This window comes from Etheostoma cragini, chromosome 13, assembly GCF_013103735.1.
Source record: "Etheostoma cragini isolate CJK2018 chromosome 13, CSU_Ecrag_1.0, whole genome shotgun sequence".
Lineage (NCBI taxonomy): Eukaryota > Metazoa > Chordata > Actinopteri > Perciformes > Percidae > Etheostoma > Etheostoma cragini.
The window spans coordinates 16,009,508-16,029,745 of record NC_048419.1 but is presented as its reverse complement, the minus strand read 5'-3'; the positions used below and the strand labels follow the sequence as shown (position 1 = coordinate 16,029,745).

Here is a 20,238-nt window from a genome sequence, read left to right as displayed (position 1 = left end):
GATGAATAAGTTTTACTCGGGACATTACTGGCCAGCCACATGCCTGGACATGAACACTAACGACGGTTACGCACAGGACACCAGCAGAGGTGTGTGACTGAATACTTTTTCTTTTTACTTTTCAAAGGCTCAGTAAACCTTTTTTAGAGGATAAAATATAATATCGCATGTTGTCTTTTATTTTGGTTGCTTAAAGTTCTGCACATTTTAAAATTAACAATTTAACAATGTTTAGTTGCTCTGTGTGGGCTAGGCCCACACCCATCTCCGAATTTGGTTAAAGTAGGCCTATGTAAATACAATGTGTTTAATTAAAACTAACAGTTCAGAAAAAGATGATCACTGACATTTTGTCCTCTCTCTGTAGTGAACCATGATGCTCCCCACAGGGTGCGCTCGGACACCCAGCGCCGCCGGAAGCGCACGACTTTCAGCAAGGCGCAGCTGAGCGAGCTGGAGAGGGCTTTCTCTGTCACACAGTACCCGGACATCAAAATCAAGGAGTCTCTTGCATCAATAACTGGGCTACCGGAGTCTAAAATCCAGGTATGACACGTGCTTTCCAGACGTCCCGTGCGTAAGAGATAACGCCGGTGGGCCATAAATATAACCACATTTCATTATATTCAACAGGTCTGGTTTCAGAATCGACGCGCGCGCTATTTCAAGAGCAAGAAACCAAACAGAGGAGTCCTCAAATCCTTCACAGACTACCTTCCTCACTTCTCATACACTCCAACTCCCAGTCCACCATTGCCACAGTTGGGTGACTCTTTCCCTCATTATCCCAGCCTACCGTCCCCACCAGGCTACCCTGCTCCAAGTTTACCTCAGTCCACCAGGCTCTCAACCATCCTGGGTAGTCAGACCGAGTCACCTACATCCCCTGTCGCTGCCGACCAAGCTACATCCTGCACCCCGGATGGGCCGGATCTCTCAGGAATTCCCCAAGACCATTATTGTCAAACGCCAAACTTTATTGATTTTCCCAATGTGTTCCCACACAACGGGTTCAGTCAATGGGATTTGACGGAGGACTTTGAAGCTTTCATCGGAGATGCACAAGGATCCCAATCTGCGGCTCTCCACTGCGCTGCAGACGGACATCCTGAACCCAAGGAGAGCGGGAGTCAGCTGGAGCACCAGAGCTTCTCCAGCACTGACGAGTCCATGGACGACCTGTCCGATTTTTGCTTTTCTGACCTGGGCAGCTTTAATCTATCAAATTTGGACATTTCTACAGCAATGATTGATTATTTTTTGGGCTAACTGATAAAATAAGAGTTACTAGTTATAAACTATTTGAAAGAAGTACATGTTTAAAACGACATTGTAAATAGGCTTTAGGTTACCTGTAGGCTACTAGACTACAGCAGTAGGCCTAATATTATTGGTGAGACTGCCCTCATGTGAATAAAATGGATATAACTATACAGAAATGTACATATTGTAGATTATTACACCGGCTTTATGAATAAAATCCACATTATTTTATATCGTTGTGAGTATCATTCATAACATCTACTACCGAAGTCGTCATCACGTGGCGCCGTGGCTTAGTTGGTTAAAGCGCCTGTCTAGTAAACAGGAGATCCTGGGTTCGAATCCCAGCGGTGCCTTTTTTTTTTTTGTCTTTTTGTTTTTGTTGTTGCTGGATTAATTGATTCTTACAAATTAACAGATGCCATGGAAATGTTTGAAGAAACTGCAGCTTTTATACTATTTATACTGTAGTAACATGGTACTGCCGTGACAAGTAAAAGTCAAGTCCAGAAGTTTTCCTGTACAATGACATTCTCTATTTTGCTTTCCACTCTTAACGCCGTTCACAAGAAAAATGGTAGTCTACAAATAAAGAAAGAAAGATCCGTATGTTCCTACAAAAATAATTACTGAGTAACAGAGAAGGACAGATAACACTAGAATATGTTCAGGTGTTGTTAAAACTAAAACTACGCATACATTAATATGACACACGTAGTTTTTTACGTAGGCGAAAAGTAAAACAGGTTATATGAATTTTATGTCTCACACAGTAAATAACGTAAAAGTGGTCGTAATGCTACTCACAAGCAGCTGTAATCAGAGCCTGTGATCTTTGAATTGATCGCAGTCACGAGCGTCTCTTATTTGACATTTTACGTCCGGTCTCGAACTTTTCGAACTTGGCTTGGCCAATCAGAACTCGACATTGCTAGGCAACCCATTCAATCAATTGCATCCAATCGCTGTGTTGAAAACAAACTAAAAGCCACAAAAACAAAGATAATCTCGTTTAAAATAAATGTAGGCTTCATTGGTAAATTTGGAAAAGCAGAACGTGAGACGACATAAAGCATGTTGTCCTCACTGGGTCAACAGGCAAAACAGTGACTGCCTAAATGGAAACTGAGTAGCAAATATGGTGGCTTGTATTTAGGCAGTAGCCTATAAATGCACCAGTGTTGCATTAATGCAAACAGAACAGAACCTTTCCTGGTCCTACCAAACTCTGGTACATTTCATTTGTACAGGGAGTAGTAGGAGTAGGCTACTGAAGTGAAATGAAAATTGAGCGTCTGTAAGTAGAATGGTGGAGCCGGGCTCTAGGTTGCATGTCTTTCAAGTAGAGAAACTGTCTGCTGGACAGAGACTAAAGTCAGCACAGGGTCATGGTGCAACAGGGATGTAGATGAATATCTAGACCAACAGAGGTCAGTGTGTGCATGTGTGCATGCAGTTGTGTGTCAGGTAATAATCACATGTACCAGTAAAGTATTTGTGAAAACATTTTCATTTATTTCAACAGTGTTATTGTTGGCTGTTTGAGGGATTAGATTTTTAAGTTTATTGTTAAGGTTAGGCATGTAGTGTGATAGCTAGCCAAGGAATGAATTGTGTGTGCGTGCGTGCGTATGTGCGCACACGATTATGGGGATGTGTTGTCTACAGGTTTTGTTCAAGAAGATTGTTAATGCACTCAGATACTTAAAGTTTATTAAATCATGCAGAAGTTCAGCCTATTCACCTAAATATAGAGGGGACATCAGCGGGGGTATTTTTTCATGAACACAATGCTTTAACAACAGAAATAACAATCAACTAAAAGTTCACTTTCTAATTACTGTCAAGTGGTGTGTTTGAAACACAGAGTGAATTTCTTCTTATGGACTCAGCTGATCTATTTTTTCTCAGCCCTTGATGCATCAGGTGTCTCTTCAGTCTTGCAGCCCAGCCAGTATTTTGCAATGGATCGTGGGTAAGGAGGATTCACAGAGACCACACGTTTTGTCTGCAGATCCACTCTGTAGTATTTATCTGCAGTCATAAAAAGAGAAGAAACATGCAACCAAAAGGTTTTAAAACAGGAAGTTTAAAGAGAATCTTTTTCTGTTCTGTTGAATCACAGCCCGACTTAGGGATAAACATGACTCCATGCGTTCATACCTCTCTTGAAAAAATACACATTTTGAACAGGAATGCTTTTGTACTCCTGTGTGGGTCTCTCCTCAAAGATGTCGCTGTAGTCAAACCAATCGTCATAACCCCAGAAATCTTCAAACAACACGTGGCGACTCTGCCTTCTTTTCTGTGCACTCTTCTTGCTCGGCCTTCTCCTCCGACTGCTGCGCCTCCTTGCTGGTGGAGGAGAAGACGGAGTGGGCATGGTGCTGAGGTAGACTCGTCCCACCATGGCAGCATCTACAGGGGGCCTGATGCCCTGCCAGTCCATACTGATGAAACGAGGACTTGTCTGATGACTACTGACTAAATGAGGAGGAAACAAATGACAGATGATTAGAATTATACAGGTGTAAGCACACAAGAAACCACATAACCATAGCTGAGCCTTACAGGAGCTTCCAAAGAGCTCTGTGAAGAAGTCCTTCACGGTCTGATCGCAATAGAGGTCTGTGTATCGTGTGAACAGCACAGACGGGGAGGACCTGCTCATGCTGACACACTCCTCATGGGAAGGCTGGTGTTTAAATTCATACTGGTAGTACTTTTCCCCTGAAAAAAATAAACAAACACATGTTGACATGTCAAGTACAAAAAACACAGGTGTAATTAAATGGATGAGGCTTTTATTCCGTTTAGCTGCTGCGGTTTTAAGGTCCTGCCATAGGTACAACTCCAGTTTGCGTGTCCTCATTTAATACTTTATACTAAGTTTTTCTATGTATGAAATGAAAAGACAAGGTAATGTCCGTTTAGAACAGAGATTTCAAGACGTAGCAGATTAAATACAGTACAAGCGCCTCAAAAGTACCAAAACTTGAGTAAATATACTTTCACGTCTGGGGGTTTGCAACCATTGGGTCACTGCCCCCAACAGGAATCACAAGATGATTAACAAAATAAGAAGATATAGAAGAAGAAGAAAAAACATTTCTGCTGCACAATTTTTTGTGGCTTCCTTTATTATGAAATACTTTATGAGTTTAATTCCTCAGATAGTAAAAACTATTAAAAAAGTGCATGCCAACCTGTTTTAGAAGATGCAAGTTGAGCAAAAAAAAAATGAAACCATTCTGCAATCAGTGATTGATCATGTCATGTAGAATCAAACCCAGCACAGTCTTGCAGTCAAACTGAAAAATATGTAACACAGCCCTACAAAAATACCTTTGAAAAAATAGACTTTCTCTTTGCCACGGTGACTTGGTGCTGGTATGGCAAACGCGGCATCAACGTCATCTGGTATGTCATTAAAGCCGACTGAAATGTCCCTCGGATAGTCTTTATCCAAGACATCGCCGTCAAACCGCCAGTACTGGTTCCCCTGAAGGAGAAAAAAAACAAAAAGCCCAAAGCAGAAAGGTTGGGTGCTATACCACTGCAATGCTTGGGAGACAATGCATGTTTAGCATAGACATTGCTAAAATAATCAATTCTGAAATGTTATGGTCACCCCTGCTAGGGTTTGTGAGCACCATGTATTTTTACCCGATTAAGATACTGAAACATTGTTAGTGAAATGAATAATCAACACGATTCAGGATTCTTTGGCTTCCTTTCAGTCAAGGGTTAGTAGGAACATCTCTATTATTGATAATGGATGTGGGCCTCTAATTTAAAGAGTAGTCAGATTACACTGGCTATTTTAAACATTTTAAAATATTAAAATATAATGTTGATGCTTTCTGCTCACAGACTCTAGAGAGGTGGACATTTCTACCTTAAAGATGAAGGATTTTCCCTGGCAGTTGAGGCGTGTAAATGCAGCATCAATGGGTCCAGACATCCCCCACACATCCTGGATAAGTTTTGGGTAACCAGGAAGTATGGACTTGTCATCCAACTCAAAGAAATATTCACCTAGGAGGAAAGGTATAGGCTTTGGATCAGTGTTATGTGCCATAAGAGACTCCCTTTAAATTTATTTAACCAGGAAAATACACAACGTATCAAGACTGAAAATGTAAAAATTACAAATACAGTGTAGGCTTACTGCCAGCAGAGTTTTATGAAAACACACATACACTTATAGTTGAGAACCCCTTTCAGAAGTCCAGATTTACCTCTAAATGCATATATTGACCCATTCTTCAGCTGCAGAAAAGCATTAAAAGGTTGGCCGCTGCAGGCCGCTGCGTCAGGGTCTACAGGGGTGGTGGTGGGTAGGGGAGAGGCAGGGATGGATGCTGGAACTGTGTTGAAAGTTGGGGGGAGAGTCGTTGGTGTGCTCTGGACAACAGTCGTCGGTGCTTCTGTTATTTCCTCTGCTGTCTCGAAGGTATCGCCACGAGCATCTGAGGGCAGAACAGAAGTTTTGTCACACATGTTTGGTTTAATAGGAATGACTAATTTACAAACGCCAATAAGTTTATTGATTAAAATACAGATAGTTTATCAGTGAAATGGTAATATTCTACTGATGCACTGACTTTTTTTAGGGCAGATGGTGTCAAAGTCCCCACAGCAACTTCCATAGTACACACACATGGAGTCACACTGGCATTTCCTCTGCGGGTCGAAGGAGCCACAGCGACCCTCACAGGACTCTGTGGAAACGCAACATGTTTGTTTCAGTGTGAAATGATCGATGATATGTATCGATATAGTGCAGACTTGGTCAGACAATTGAGTAACCAGAGGTGGGCGTGGAATTCCTCAGATCCTTTACTTGTTTGACTGATGTATTATTACATATTGCATGACTGAATTGTTACTAATACTGATTCCTAACGCATACCGTAAGTAGCATTTTATTGTTGATCGAGTTGGATCTAATTTGATCTGCTTTACTAAGTATTTTAGTCTATTGGTTCTCAACCTAAGTGGTAGGGCCCCTCCAGTGGGTCACAATATCAATCTGAGGGCACCTGACATTATTAAATGGGGGGAGGGGTTCTGCCACACAAATCCGTTTTGATTTTTATGGACGTTTCTCAAATCGTTGCTTTGTATGTGAAATAAAATGTATTATCACTCAAGTTAAGTACAAGTTTCTTATAAAGTACAGTACCTACAATGCTATAGCATTTCCTTCAGCTTTAAGATTTGTTAAATTACAAAAGACAATCTGGAAGTCAATCTTACCCTCTGCAGCAAAGGCGATGTCCAGCAGGAGGACAAGGCCCAGCAGTGTCACGGCTGGCTTCATGCCGACTCACAGAAAATATCCAACTTTTAAAAAACAAACTAAAATTGAAAATGTAGAGTTTTAATTCCGAAGACAACTGTGTGTCTGTTTACACCGATGACCTAGAGTCAAAAGAGTTTGAGTGCCCCACTTTGGGGTGCAGCATTGTGTGCAGATGATCAATAGATATTTTTTTAGAAGCTGTTGACCCCCAGGCGTCTGCTTTCCTGATTGGTCAACACTCGGCTGTGATAATCATTAAACTGTGACGGTTGATCTCTGACCTGTCTGTCCCAGAAACATCACCATAACATGAACATCATCACTTTAAGGCCCATAATACAGCCACTGACTTTGTTATTAACTATCATTATTATTGTTATTATTATTTCACAACAGATAATTAGAATACATCATGCATCGATGGTCTGTTTAGCTCAAATGGTTTTTAATTTGTGCAGTTGATATGACACATGCATTTGAGGTGGGAAATCTGGCTTTGATTCCCACTGCAACACATCAAGCAACGTGTCCCTGAGCAAGACACTTGACCCCCAGATGCTCCAGAGGCCTGCAACCTCTGACAAAGACAGAAGTTGTAAGTCTAAATGCTAAAGCATTGACAAAGCTAAATGACATGTATGATTGTATTATTGTATTTACTAAATAGTTAAAATGCTTAATTACAAACCAGACTAGAAATGGCATCGGTGTGCTTTTGTCTAATAAAGTAGATATAGGCCTACAGTACATGCTCTTGTTGAATGAGGTTACAATAATCTGAGCTCAAACATTGTGTAACTAGGGCAGTCTTTTTCCTCTAATTGATCTATGGTTAAAAAAACAAACCTAAAGCAAACACAAAGCCATCCTCCAAATTTAGGTCCGATAACTACATGGGCATATTATCAAGAAAGAGAAATAACAAATGTAGGATACTTTAAAGTACAAGTTTTTTTTATTTTGGACTATGATCAACAGGCTATTGTCTGACAAAAATAGATGCTCAGATTCAACACCATAGAGAGACGTAGCAGTCTACATTTCTAGGTCAAAGAGTCATAGGGCCACACAGATTTAGTATTTTAGCTTTCCTCTGCACTTAAAATGAAGAGGTTCTGGCTCAGTAGTACCAGTCCAGCGGGGGATAAACCAGTCCAAGTTAAGTCAGTGGGGTTTTAAAAATTGAATTGATTTAGTGAAGTTCAGAGAACTGGTGACAAAAGATTATTAGGGCAGCTGGACTTTGCATTCTCCGTGTTGCTTTTATAAGTTAGTATGCCAAGACATTGGGTTGCCAAGACATAAACACTTTACAAGATCACTTAAAAGAACACACATTGAAAAGCAGATCAATGTCTGATGAGTGTTGTATATTTGTGTTAGGAGAGACATGTTTCCGGATATGCAAAAAAAGGTTTATAGTACAGCGCAATAAAAAGTACAAAGTCTTTGGTGATTAGACTACATGGCTATACAAATAGTTCTTATATAGGGGTAGAGAACCATCAGACTCCCCGATGGAATCTAGACACCGGAGTGGGGATGAAGGAGCCCGAAGACCAGACTGAAGGAGACTCCAGACCGGTCAGCTGGAGGGGATGACTGGAGGTGGAAGGGGGGGTGGAGGGTTGCGCACTTTGCCTGAAACAACAGCTGACAGCAAAAGGAGAAAGATTTTAAAGCGGGGGTGTGACTCTGTGATTGGCCCCTGCAATTTGTGTATGATTCTGATTGGTTTAGCAGGAAGGTGAATGCCTCCAACAACTGATTTGATTTGGGTGGAGAGCATTGATTACCTGAAAGAACTTACGGTGAGCTACATTTCAATCAGTAGGAATTAATTTGCAGATATGTGACAGTTATAAACAGCATGATAAAATCTACATTTATTTGGAAAACAGCTGATTTGATTTAGGAGAACATCAATTAACAGTTAGGTCTTCCTTAAAGAATTTACGCTGAGCTACATTTCACAAAGTTGTAGATCTTATATTGTTGCACTGCTTATTATTATAATTCAGATCTATTTATGTAACAGCAAAGTATAGGCCTGCCTGTTGCTTTTCTTTTCTTCTGGTGTAGTCGAGATTGTTTATTAGATTAGACTCAACTTTACTGTCATTACACAGGTACAGGTACAAGGCAACAAAATGAAGTTTAGGTCTAACCAGAAGTGCAGGATATGCAATGGTTTCATAAGTGCAGGACATGAATATGTACTGAACAAATACAGAAATGAATGCTATTATAAACAGAATTTTACAGATAGATTTGTCCTGTGAACATAATATATAGATAACAAGTATTGTGAGCAAGATTTACAGATGGATTACAGCTTATGTAACTAGGAGATCAGATGTGAGGCCTGTTAGAAAGACACAGTAGAATACAAACACAACGTCGTTTCCCTCTAATGCGACCAATAGGAGCACTTCATAAATTATCGCCCCTAGCGATGGCAGGAGAATATACGACCCACAGAAGTGGGTCGCATACCTGCATGTAACAGTTGCAATTTAGTTGGGTTTAGGTAACAAAACTACTTAGATAAGTTACGTGCATACATACCTGGTGAGTTAAAATAACTCACTTATAGCTCCCCATTTTAACACACTTATTTATGCTCAATCAATGCAATCCCTTCATTAAAGGAAAACACCATTGTTTGTTGAAATAGGGCTTATCACGGTCTCCCCTAGTTGTAGATGGGTGGGTCAATGACATTTTTTGTTTCAGTGCATGCATTGTTTTAGTCCGGTGCAACACCGGCAGCGCCCTCGCTAGTTAGCTTAGCGTAGTGAATGGAATCCTGTGTTGCCGGTTAGCTTGTTGGGAGTAAAAGCGAGCCAACAAAAATAAACAACAAGCTAATTACTTCTTGTGGCCTGCATATTCACAACGAGTACAAGAAGCAATGCAGATTAAGATTAGACGATTTCATAGGTAGATATGAGTGATCTCTGCGCCCATTGACCAGTGTCTCTGCATTGCAATTTGTACTTGTTGTGATTACACAGGCCACAACAAGTAATACAGCTAGGGGAGATCGTGACAAGCCCAATTTCAACAAATGGTGGCATGTTCCTTTAACAATTACATTTTCTTCATTGCAAGATGTCTAAATCACACAAAACAAGGATGAGGTAAAACCTTTTTGAGTGAATAGGCAACTATTTACTCAACTAACTCCAGTCACAAAATTGTGGTAACCAACTTCAACATTTCTTCTTGAAAGTAATGTTTCTTAAATCCAAGTTATAACTTAAAATTCAGTGTTTGTAGACTTAGTATCAGATTCTGAGTGGCTACATGTCCTGACCTTTGGTTACACCTCCCAGAGCTTCTCTCCTATCGCTTGGTTATCTTTCTTCTCATCTGTCGGTCCCTCCACCTTTCTCTACTTTTACTATTATCTTCCTATTTCCCAATAGCTTCATCTGTCTCTGCCAATGATTGAGGTGTCACTGGTGTTGAGTTAATGTTTGATATGTCGCTAGAGATAAAAAGAGTTTTTTAATCTTGTCACTTCAGTGGGTCTACTCTATGTGAGGTACATCTGCATTTCCTCAGCTGCACTCATGCTTTGCTGTTAGACCACCTGGACTTAGTGCGTGGGTTTATTCAGTCTTTGTTATTCTGAGCTGTATGCTCTGAGTTTCCTTCTGGATTGTTGTTCACCTTTGGGTTGCTTTTTTGTCAGTTTTGTCATGCAAATCATAGGTAGGCTGTTGAAGTGGCTTTGGTACCACAGAAACTACTTCATCATCGTCATCACTCCGCTTGCACTTCTTCCCCTGCCACTCATCATCCCTACAGCGGTGAGTGTGCTGAGGTACATTTTAAATTAAGTGGATGGTTTAAATATGTGTTTCTCTTGACTGAAAGAAAATCACAAGTGTGTAAAACAAGAGTCTAAAACAGGTAACAGTTTTGGAAGGTTTAAAGTCAATTGTTCCTTTCCTGTGCCCCTTTTCTTTAATTCTGTGTAATAATCCACTGTGCGTATCAAATAGGTACATTGTGGAAACAAATTTGCTTGCATTATGCTTGGCTAGTACTGTTCTGTTTATCAACACCTGGTGAGGATGTGGTTTCATGTGCACATAAAACATTTGTCCTAAGGATTTAATATTGTTTGAGTTCAACCTGTTAAATGAACATGACATCTTGCCTTCTAAAGTTTTAGTTAGTTTTTTTGTTTTTATAACAGTGCAAATGTTTTTGTTGATTTTTTAGTTGCAACTAGTAAGCTGTGTCTAAAATTTCAATTTTCTGTGCATGTGTCACTAGCTCAGTTGGAAAAACCAATCAGTCAATCTAATCATTTCCTGGCCCCATCTATATGGTTATCATAAAGACACGAGAGTAGCATCTAACTCTTATCAAGAATGGGAATAAACTTATTTGTCAAACTTTGAACTATTCATTTCAGATAAGATAAGTACATTTGTGAAAGTGATCAACCATTAATACAAAAAGAAGATACATTTGATGTTAAAAAGGTAGAGAATAGTAGGCCTAGTGTTGTCATACTATTACAGCAGTAAAGTAAGTAAATGGCAGTAAGAGCAAATATGATATATAATACTGTTGCAATGTGCTGTAATTTCATATAGTGCTTATAAATGTTGCAATAATTAACATATCTTACACAATTTGTAATTCTTTCATCTTACTTTATCTTATCCGAAAAGTGCAAAATCAGACACTTTTACTCAAAGTGCAGAGCTGAGCATGAGAGTGGAAAATTTTGTGTCTGATAGTTTTAACAGTCTTTGTAATTTTATTGAGGACCCATAAAGAATAATCTTGTGAGACAAGACAGCGCTTTCATCTGCACGTGTAAATTATTATTGCCTCTTAAAAACAGGAAGCCAGAGAAACGACAAAGGACAATAAACGTTGTAAAGTGTGTCTCTCTTTTGATTTATGTGAATCTTTGTTTGTGCCAAACATCTGTATCTGAGCTTATTTCAAATGTAAAACGGCAAAATGCTGCCATAATTTTGGAACGTTTGTCACTTCTTATTTAGAGAAGTTGGCCTAAAAACGTGTACTTCACTGTCAATTTCTTCTGACCACAATGTGTGTGAATGTGTGTGTATTTGTAGGAAGCCAGATGTGGTTATACTATCATCCTCATGGCTCTGTACTGGTGTACAGAGTGTATGCCTCTGGCTGCGACTGCCCTTCTGCCAGTCGTCCTCTTCCCTATGATGGGCATCATGAAGGCTGGAGAGGTAAAGTCCTTCTTTAGGATAGAATGTTTTTCTGTATTACATGCCAGCTAATGTACTTGTACGTTACTGATACTCGTTGGGAATTACTGCTGTGCATGACTGAGGATATTTTGGTAGAAAAGTATTTAGTTTTGAAAAGTGTTATGAGACCTCCTTTCCAGTACAGCACATGGAGCAAATTTTTAATAATTGGATATTACTATGTGAAGAAGCAATCAGAAAAGGGAAGAGAAAATATTGGACCAACTTAAGCTGATTGCAGCTATACTTGCTCAGTTTTGTCTTTGTTTGGCTCCCAAGAGACCCTCTAGGTATTGACAATATGCTATCATCATTATCATGAGTCATGCGTGATATTAGGCAATTATTGATGTATAATTCTTAAATTAGGGCGAGTCGTCGCTAAATCAGACATATTGTACAGACACCATAAAGTGTTTTACTTTTATTGCTCATAAAACAAATTGCATAATGCATTATGAATAGGACATGTTCACAGGTCATTACATCCGTTCAAACCCTTTTCTTTTTTAGTTTTGCCCGTGTTTGGATTTTTGATTTTTCTGCTAAAGTAAGTGTCCGTGTGATTTGTTTCAGGTCAGTATTGAGTATCTGAAAGACTCTAACATGCTGTTCATCGGAGGCCTGTTAGTGGCCATCGCAGTGGAGAGGTGGAACCTTCATAAACGCATCGCTCTTCGAGTTCTCCTGCTGGTTGGTGTTCGTCCTGCCCTGTAAGAAAGCCTTGTGATACAGATTGTTTGTGTGTACCACAGCAAACAGAAAGATGTGGCCATTGGATCTACAGTGCCTCCAATGATCTCTATATATGACTTGATAAAGTTCCACATCATTTTATTTACAGTAACAATACATTCCAGAAATGTCGTTTGATTGCACAAATTCTCCATTTGGCACTCCTCATCATATAATGCGTCTCTTTAAGAAACTTAAGGTAACACGTGAATATAGACCAAACAAAAACAAACAAAGGCAACAGCCTTATCAATTTAACCTGCTAATTTAGAAAAGAACGCTGCGAAGCGAGAAAATGCAGTCCATTTACAGAAACACTGCAAAAACAAATAACACAACATACTTGAGCATCACTATACTGTGGATCACTGTCCTCATATTCACCTCATATTCACTCCCTGTCACTACGCTTTCACACAGGTTAATGATGGGCTTCATGTCTGTCACGGCCTTCCTGTCCATGTGGATCAGCAACACGGCCACCACAGCCATGATGCTGCCCATCTCCCAGGCTGTGCTGGAGCAGCTGAAGGCCACAGAGGTAAAGGCAGACAAACGTGATTCCCAGGCTGCAGCCAAGGACAACCAGGCGTTTGAGCTTGAGATCAGTCAAACTAAACTGGAAAATAAGGACGAGAAACAGACGGACACCAAGGCTCAGCTGGAGGACACAGTGTGTGAGTAAAAGTGTCTGCTATATAGACGACACTTACCTTTCAAATAACTCAACTAACTGAATGTCTCTGGCACCAGATGAAAATGAGTGTCCAGAGTCACTGCAGGACTCCAAGAGACAAGCAATAGATGAGAAGTATGAGCTCTTGATCAAAGGGATGAGTCTGAGTGTGTGTTACTCTGCCAGCATCGGAGGCACGGCCACGCTCACCGGCACAACCCCGAACATCATCCTTAAGGGTCAGATGGACGAGTAAGGCATAAAAAAACACAGGGGATATGTAATTCCACATATCAACTGTAACTGTTGATTGTCCTAATATCTCCATCTTTCCGATCTTTTGTGAAGTCTCTTCCCTGGGAATGGTGATGTGATCAACTTTGCCAGCTGGTTTGGCTTTGCTTTCCCCAACATGGTGCTCATGCTGGTGTTGACCTTCATCTTTCTTCAGTTTATGTTCCTGGGCTTCAAGTAAGACAACTTCGACAAGTACAGTCAGTATGGTTAAATGTTCATTTAACCTAAATTTGTTATTCTTAAGGCAGAAAATTGAAAAGTAATAAAAACTTTCCACAGTGGGGTCTGTGGAGTATCCTGAGTAATCAACACATTATTTATGGAGCTACACACATTGCACACATTAAATTAACCCCCATTGTGTTAAAGGAGGACGGTACTAACCTCTCCTATTGCAAATATAGCCTGTCTGAAACTATTTGCGCGCTTCAAAATCATTAGGGACAATTTCTATGTTTTGGCTGAATTGACCCATTAGAGAGAAAACTGCATTCATGCTGGAAAACATAAAAACCCACCTTTCAAAATTCTACAACACTTTGGGAAATGCTCATTTGCTTTCTGGCAGAGCAGTAGATAAGAGGATCCATCCAAAGGGGATGGTGCGTTTCAGTACTTGCGTACATACAGTACATTTGGGTATCTGGATATGTCACATGCAGGCTCATTAGAATGTAACTCCCCCCACCATTTGAGTATCTCCACCCACAACTTTAGAACTACCTTTGCAAAGGTACCCCATATTTTTCTTGCAAGCCAATTAGAGCAGACCAGGCTTTTTGGGTGGGGGAATTAAAGAGACAAGAAAACAGATAGACAGTATGAGATGTGTTTGAAATATTAAAGTATGTAAACATCTTCTAATAGAAACCGAACATTAAACTATAAACCTGAAAATGAGCATGAGATGAATTAAATATGAAGCGACAGGCAGCAGCCATTTAGCCTAACTTGGCACAAAGTCTGGAATCAAGGTAAAACAGCTAGCCTGGCTGTCAGATAACAAAACAATAAAATCCACTGACCTTGCAGCTGGTCCCGGCTAAGAAATAGTCTGACACATGTATTATGTTACATTTTGACAGAGCCAGGCTAGCTATTTCCTAGTTTCACGTTTTTGATGAGCTTATTCTCAAATGTCAAACTATTCCTAAGGAGTAAGGAAAGTTAAATGATGTACACTTTCTTCGTTTCCTGTTTATTGTAAAGAACAACTAAATGTTGAATGTCATTCAACATGTACAGCACCTGTACATGTGCTAAAATCAAACATCTGTGGACAAAAAGGTCTTTTATATCACCAACTACAGTTGCACAGGCAGTCAGTTTTGGTTTCAGTATGACAATAAGTTGTTAACTTCATAGCATTTTTCATTTTGCACGTTATGATGGTGCTGACATTACAGCTGCTGGATAAGGTTTATGGTAAAAGGTAAAGTAAATAAACACAAGCCAATCATTAGGGACAAATGCAAGCTACCATTTTATTTTTGCTGCTGCTGTCAAGTAAGCAATGTCACAGTGTCAAGACAAACGCTACAGCTATTATCCTCAAGCAGTAACCTGTGACTTAAGACTTTTGTATGCTTCAACATGACTCAGATTTCTCTAGTATCTGAGTGAACAGTAAAGAAAGACAATTTTCAATAAGGTCCAAACTTGGCATTCCAGACAGTGACACTACTGTGACAAAATGCTGTAAATCTATTTTTTTGCTCAACCTTAAAGTTCAACCAATTCACTGAACTTAGTCCATGCTTATAAAACATTTCTTCCAATTGTCGACCAATCTGCGGCATCTTTGCACTTTGTACATGTCTCCTCAGCCTGAAGCAGTCATTTGGCTGCGGCAGGAGAAGTACCAGAGATAAGGAGGCGTACATGGTGATGAGGCAGGAGTACAACAAGCTGGGACGCATGAAGTTTGCTGAGTGGGCAGTGCTCACCATCTTTGTCTTGCTGGTAGTCCTGTGGTTCACCAGGGAGCCGGGCTTCATAGATGGTTGGGCAACAGTGCTGTTCAATAAGGAGGGAGAGTAAGTTGTTTCCGTTCTTTTCTTTTTTTGGCGTGTCTTTAAACATGTGATATTCTGTATTTTCTTGTTGTCAACAAATCGCTGATCAACTGATACTTGTGTATATTCATATCAGGATACTTGTGTATCCTGATATGAAATATTCCTTCATGCCATACACCTCCATTATTGTCCAAAAACTATTAAAAACATGCACTGGGTTCTTTAATTGTAATACACATGGGCTCAGTTGTTTTTGGTCAATCCTAGATACACTTTACTGCTGCTGGAAATACTTACAAGCACACAAAATCTGTTGCTGAAAATAGTCAAAAACAAATAACCTATTCATTTAGAGTAAATAGAGTAAATTGAGTTGACTAAAAACTACAGTGCCCAGCTGTTGAAGTTAATAACCATTTTTTTAGAGATGAAACTAAGTGTTTATGAGCCTTTCCTAGCAACAAATGGGTTTGGGGCTGAGCGCCTCAGACAGCCTGGGCATGTCAGAAGTGTTGAGAGATGGACTAACACATTGTTGGTTTTGGTCTTTTCATAGGGGTCGTTGACAATATGAAAACATTAGAATATTGTCAGCTTCATCCTTTCACCCTCTGATGGTCTAAGGGCATTTGCACAATTTTTACATATGTTCTTAAATTTACCTTTTTTAAAGGTATTTGCATGTAACTTATCCTCACGGGGTTCATGTCAAAATGTTCAGAACAAACTCAGCTTTCTGTATAGTGACATCCCTTTATTTCTAGAGCAACGTTTAAAGAGATAATTTGGCTCTAAAGCTGAAACGTTGTTGGCTTTTTGAAAGTCATCAAATCTCTTTTGAAAACAAACCTTGACTTATGATGTGTTGTACTAATTGTTTCGCTTGAAGTGAGTTTACCAAAGTCTTGTCCTTTTCTTTTCTCTTAATGCATGCGGAAACTCTTAAACCCTGGAACTCCTGATAATATTTGGATCTCTTTGCTTGTTTCTCACACGTTTGCACTGTGAAACAGAGCAGGAAACGTGGCTGCAACACATTCAAACAACAACATGTGGAATAACGTTGTTTTGTGTCCCTCAGTTTTGTGTCGGATGGAACCATTGCTATCTTAATATCAATGCTCTTCTTCGTCGTGCCCTCTCGGATGCCCACATGTAGAGGCTATGGTGAAGATGATGCAGGTGATATGTTCACATTTATGGAAAAAAACATCTCTACTAGCACAATGCCTAATGATGTTCTGTGATCTAAATTTCAGCACATCAAAAGTGTGATGACTACCCAGCAGTTATGTCACTGCTCTTTAAAACTAATTACTGTTTCATGTTCACACTTCATCTGCGTCTTGCAGGTAAGAGGGTGAACACTCTCCCCACTCTGCTGAGCTGGGACGTGGTCCACGAGCGGATGCCTTGGAACATCATCCTGCTGCTGGGAGGAGGCTTCGCCCTGGCTGCTGGCAGTGAGGTAAACTGTAATTTTACACTGTGTTTTATTTTTATTTTGTGCTGAAAGGATTTGTTGACTTATAAGAGAGTGAAGGCTAGCTTTGGTAACAAATCACTTGCCTATTTATGTAGTAAAATGGTTCTGGTTTTCAATTGTGAGGAGTTTCTTCACTTCTGTGTTTCATGTCATTGTAAATTGAATGCTGCTAACATGGCTCCGAGACTCCTTTCATTAGCAAGGACCACGCCACAACAATATGTTAGTTAAAGATTTAATGAACGTAATGAAAGTGTAGATAGATAAATTGATGTGGATGTTGTCTGATGGCTGATCTAGGAGGATGTACGTAAACCGGGTGGAAGAGATTCAGAGTGGGGGTTCTGTCTTGGAAAGTTTTTTTGCCTGAATAGTTCACAGGCCCCCAGACGGTACATAGATTAGACATGAGAGAGGTGTGCACCGGGTTGAACAGGAAGGTATAAGGGGGGAAATGGATGAATGAGGCTGGCTGCGCAGCTATAGGTTTTTCTGGTGATTAGAGGTGTGGTTTAGGCATGGCCTTGCCCCCGAAACTAAGTTAACAAATTAACTTAATTTCACAAAAAATCAAATTTTCTGCTTGAAACATTTCTTTATAGGAGTCAGGCTTGTCCAAGTGGCTTGGAGAGAGCTTGGCACCTCTGGAGAAAATTCCCCCTTTTGCCATCTCCATATTGCTCAGCTTGCTGGTGGCGACGTTTACCGAGTGCTCCAGCAACACAGCCACCACCACCCTGTTCCTGCCTATCCTGGCCTCAATGGTACACTGATGTCCACACCATGCATGCACACGCACACGTGGTACTATCTTTGTGGGGACCTATCATTGACATAATGCATTCCCTAGCCCCTTACCCTAACCTTAACCATCCCAACTAAACACCTGAGCTTAACCCTTACCATCAACCTAACCATAACATAATTCTAACCCTAATCCTAAAACCAAGTCCTAACCAAGTCTTAAACCCTGGACTCCACGGATATAGATAAACAAGACCACATACACACACACACACACACACACACAAACACACACACCTCCATGGATTTAACTGTGCTATGTTTCCTATAGTCCAGAGCTATTAAGATACATCCACTGTACGTGATGATTCCCTGCACTGTTGCTGCCTCTCTGGCCTTCATGCTGCCCGTGGCCACACCACCCAACGCCATCGCCTTCTCTTTTGGAAATCTCAAAGTGATTGACATGGTGAGATTCATGCACAAGAATGTTACAAGAATCATTATTGTGAGCAAGGTTGAGAAGATCTAATTAGAGAAATATTGATGCAGGACAGGTGACTAAACCTTTTTTAAGAGATATTGTGAGTCTTTTAAAGACCTGCATGTACCCTGATTTTTGACCTTAACTCACACTGTATTCTGATCACAATGTCACTGTTTGTTCCTTCAGGTGAAAGCCGGCTTCATGCTGAACATCATTGGAATTTTGACTGTTAATTTAGGCATCAACACCTGGGGATATATCATGTTTGACATGGGCAACTTACCACATTGGCTAAACGCTACTTCCAACAGTACGGACATAACACCTTGAGTTAGGGAGGGCAGAAAGAGAGGCGGCGAAAGTGAATGACACAGAATTTTTTTCAATGTTTCTCTATAAAAAAAGCCTAAAATATTCATGAGTAAATAAGCAACACATTTAAAAAAAAAAAAAAAAGCTAAAGAGGGGAGTTAAGAACCAAGTTTCACTTAGCAGTGGTGCACCACATATTCACATAAAAACCTGTATGACTATAAAACCTTGGAAGGTCTTAGAAAAAACAGTCATTGATTTACAACCAAAACTGTGATAAACTTAAACCGCTATCAGACTATTAGACACACTCTACCTGGTAGTGTTCAGTACTTCCTTGTTCATCCCAGTGACAAAAAATGAAGTGTTCATTAGATAAAAACTGAGATGATTTCCTTGTACACATTTCCCTGACTGTGACTGCATGTCATTGATCTATTTGTCACTCACAAATGATGCAAAGATGTAAATTGTATCAGTTGATTTAACTTATTACTATGGTCCTTTTGTTGGATCTTAATTCTTAGTTTTTTGTTGTTTATTTTGTATCAGTATTTTGTCACATTGTTTATACTATAAACAATAATTTAATTTACATTTCTTAACTTTTGGTGATTATTTGTAAACATGCTCTTTAGATGAATATGGGCAAAAGCAACTAAAGAAATATTTTGACATTTTGGGAAATACGCTATTTGTTTTCTTGCAGTGAGACAATTGATACCACTCTTATAGTTGTAGGGCAAATGTGAAACAACAGACACATTGCTGTATAGCTTAGCTTACGTAAAAAAAAAAACTACCCGCACCTCTAGAACTCAATAATTAACATTTAATGTTGTTTGTTTTACTAATACAAAAACAGTGGTGTAAACCAAAATGTACACAACAGTTTTTACACCAAATGTTGTTTTACATGTAGTTATTGTACGGAATATACAAGATATAACTCATTATTAATGAGCATTAGGGGTGCTGCTATAGTACATTTTGTTTACCTTCAGCCGGGCCAGCTTTGTTGTGTCTTATGCTAAGCTAAGTTAAGTTACTGTCTCCACTAAAGGGACACACATGAGAGTGGTATCAATCTTCTTATCTAACAAATCCTTTCCAGTAAGAAGGCCGACATGTACACAAAGTGCAGGTGACAGTGAAAAACATCCTTTAGTATTGAGGAAGTTAAAACACAAAGCTGCACGCTCAACTCAACAGCAGCAAGGTGCTACTGTGCACAACTTGCACAAGTGAGTACAGATAAAAAAGGTTGAAGGATAACTTTGAGATAAGGGCCTGCCTACAGGTTATGATTGTATCAAAGGTCAGTATGCCTATCTACTGTGGTTATTGCAGGTAAATGTAATAAACTCAACGTGTACTGTAGAGGAGAGACAGAATGTCTTAGCAGTGTTTTTTAAAAACATTTATGTAGCCCTTTGTATTCTGAAAATAATGCATCATCATGTGAACAGTGTGAACTCTCTGTTATTCACAATATTAGGAGTCAAGACACAGATTTCGAAAAATCCCATAAATCTTTATTTTTACCAATATTTGAATCATCAAAAACTTTACATGAGTTCAAAATAATTTGTACACGACTCACAACTGGTCATAAATAAATGTGTTCTACATGTGTTACATTTTATGACAT

At 39.7% G+C, this 20,238-nt stretch overlaps 4 protein-coding genes and 1 non-coding gene across 5 annotated transcripts in view; 3 read left to right on the top strand and 2 right to left on the bottom strand.

The window, feature by feature from the left end:
• The window catches only part of LOC117955118 (homeobox protein prophet of Pit-1-like), a 1,623-nt gene extending 162 nt beyond the window's left edge, over nt 1–1,461 (top strand). Inside the window, exons 1-3 of the mRNA XM_034889299.1 lie at nt 1–89; nt 368–546; nt 634–1,461. The exon at nt 1–89 is cut by the window's left edge and continues 162 nt beyond it. Coding sequence (XP_034745190.1) covers nt 1–89; nt 368–546; nt 634–1,269 — 904 coding nt within the window. The 3' untranslated portion in view covers nt 1,270–1,461. The remainder of the gene's footprint in view (nt 90–367; nt 547–633) is intronic.
• aldh3a2b (aldehyde dehydrogenase 3 family, member A2b) overlaps nt 1–14,363 on the bottom strand; it is a 31,058-nt gene extending 16,695 nt beyond the window's left edge. The window contains exon 1 of the mRNA XM_034889296.1: nt 14,359–14,363. The gene's annotated coding sequence lies outside the window, so the exon portion shown is untranslated. The remainder of the gene's footprint in view (nt 1–14,358) is intronic.
• Nucleotides 1,546–1,619, top strand: trnat-agu. The gene has a single exon. It is a non-coding gene; the product is annotated as a tRNA-Thr (tRNA).
• vtnb (vitronectin b) lies at nt 2,781–6,771 on the bottom strand. The gene is made up of 8 exons (XM_034889297.1): nt 6,526–6,771; nt 5,871–5,987; nt 5,505–5,735; nt 5,162–5,301; nt 4,609–4,765; nt 3,835–3,993; nt 3,427–3,747; nt 2,781–3,297 (listed from the first exon to the last, which is right to left on the bottom strand). The coding sequence occupies exons 1-8, from the start codon at nt 6,587–6,589 to the stop codon at nt 3,161–3,163; spliced, it is 1,326 nt and encodes a 441-aa protein (XP_034745188.1). The 5' UTR covers nt 6,590–6,771; the 3' UTR covers nt 2,781–3,160.
• Nucleotides 10,087–18,940, top strand: slc13a2 (solute carrier family 13 member 2). Its single transcript, XM_034889294.1, has 12 exons — nt 10,087–10,389; nt 11,683–11,811; nt 12,409–12,545; nt 12,988–13,244; nt 13,321–13,495; nt 13,592–13,714; nt 15,367–15,576; nt 16,640–16,740; nt 16,911–17,026; nt 17,647–17,808; nt 18,120–18,257; nt 18,462–18,940. Exons 1-12 carry the CDS (start codon nt 10,279–10,281, stop codon nt 18,603–18,605), a joined length of 1,803 nt encoding a protein of 600 aa, XP_034745185.1. The 5' UTR covers nt 10,087–10,278; the 3' UTR covers nt 18,606–18,940.
• The last annotated feature ends 1,298 nt before the right edge of the window (nt 18,941–20,238 follow it).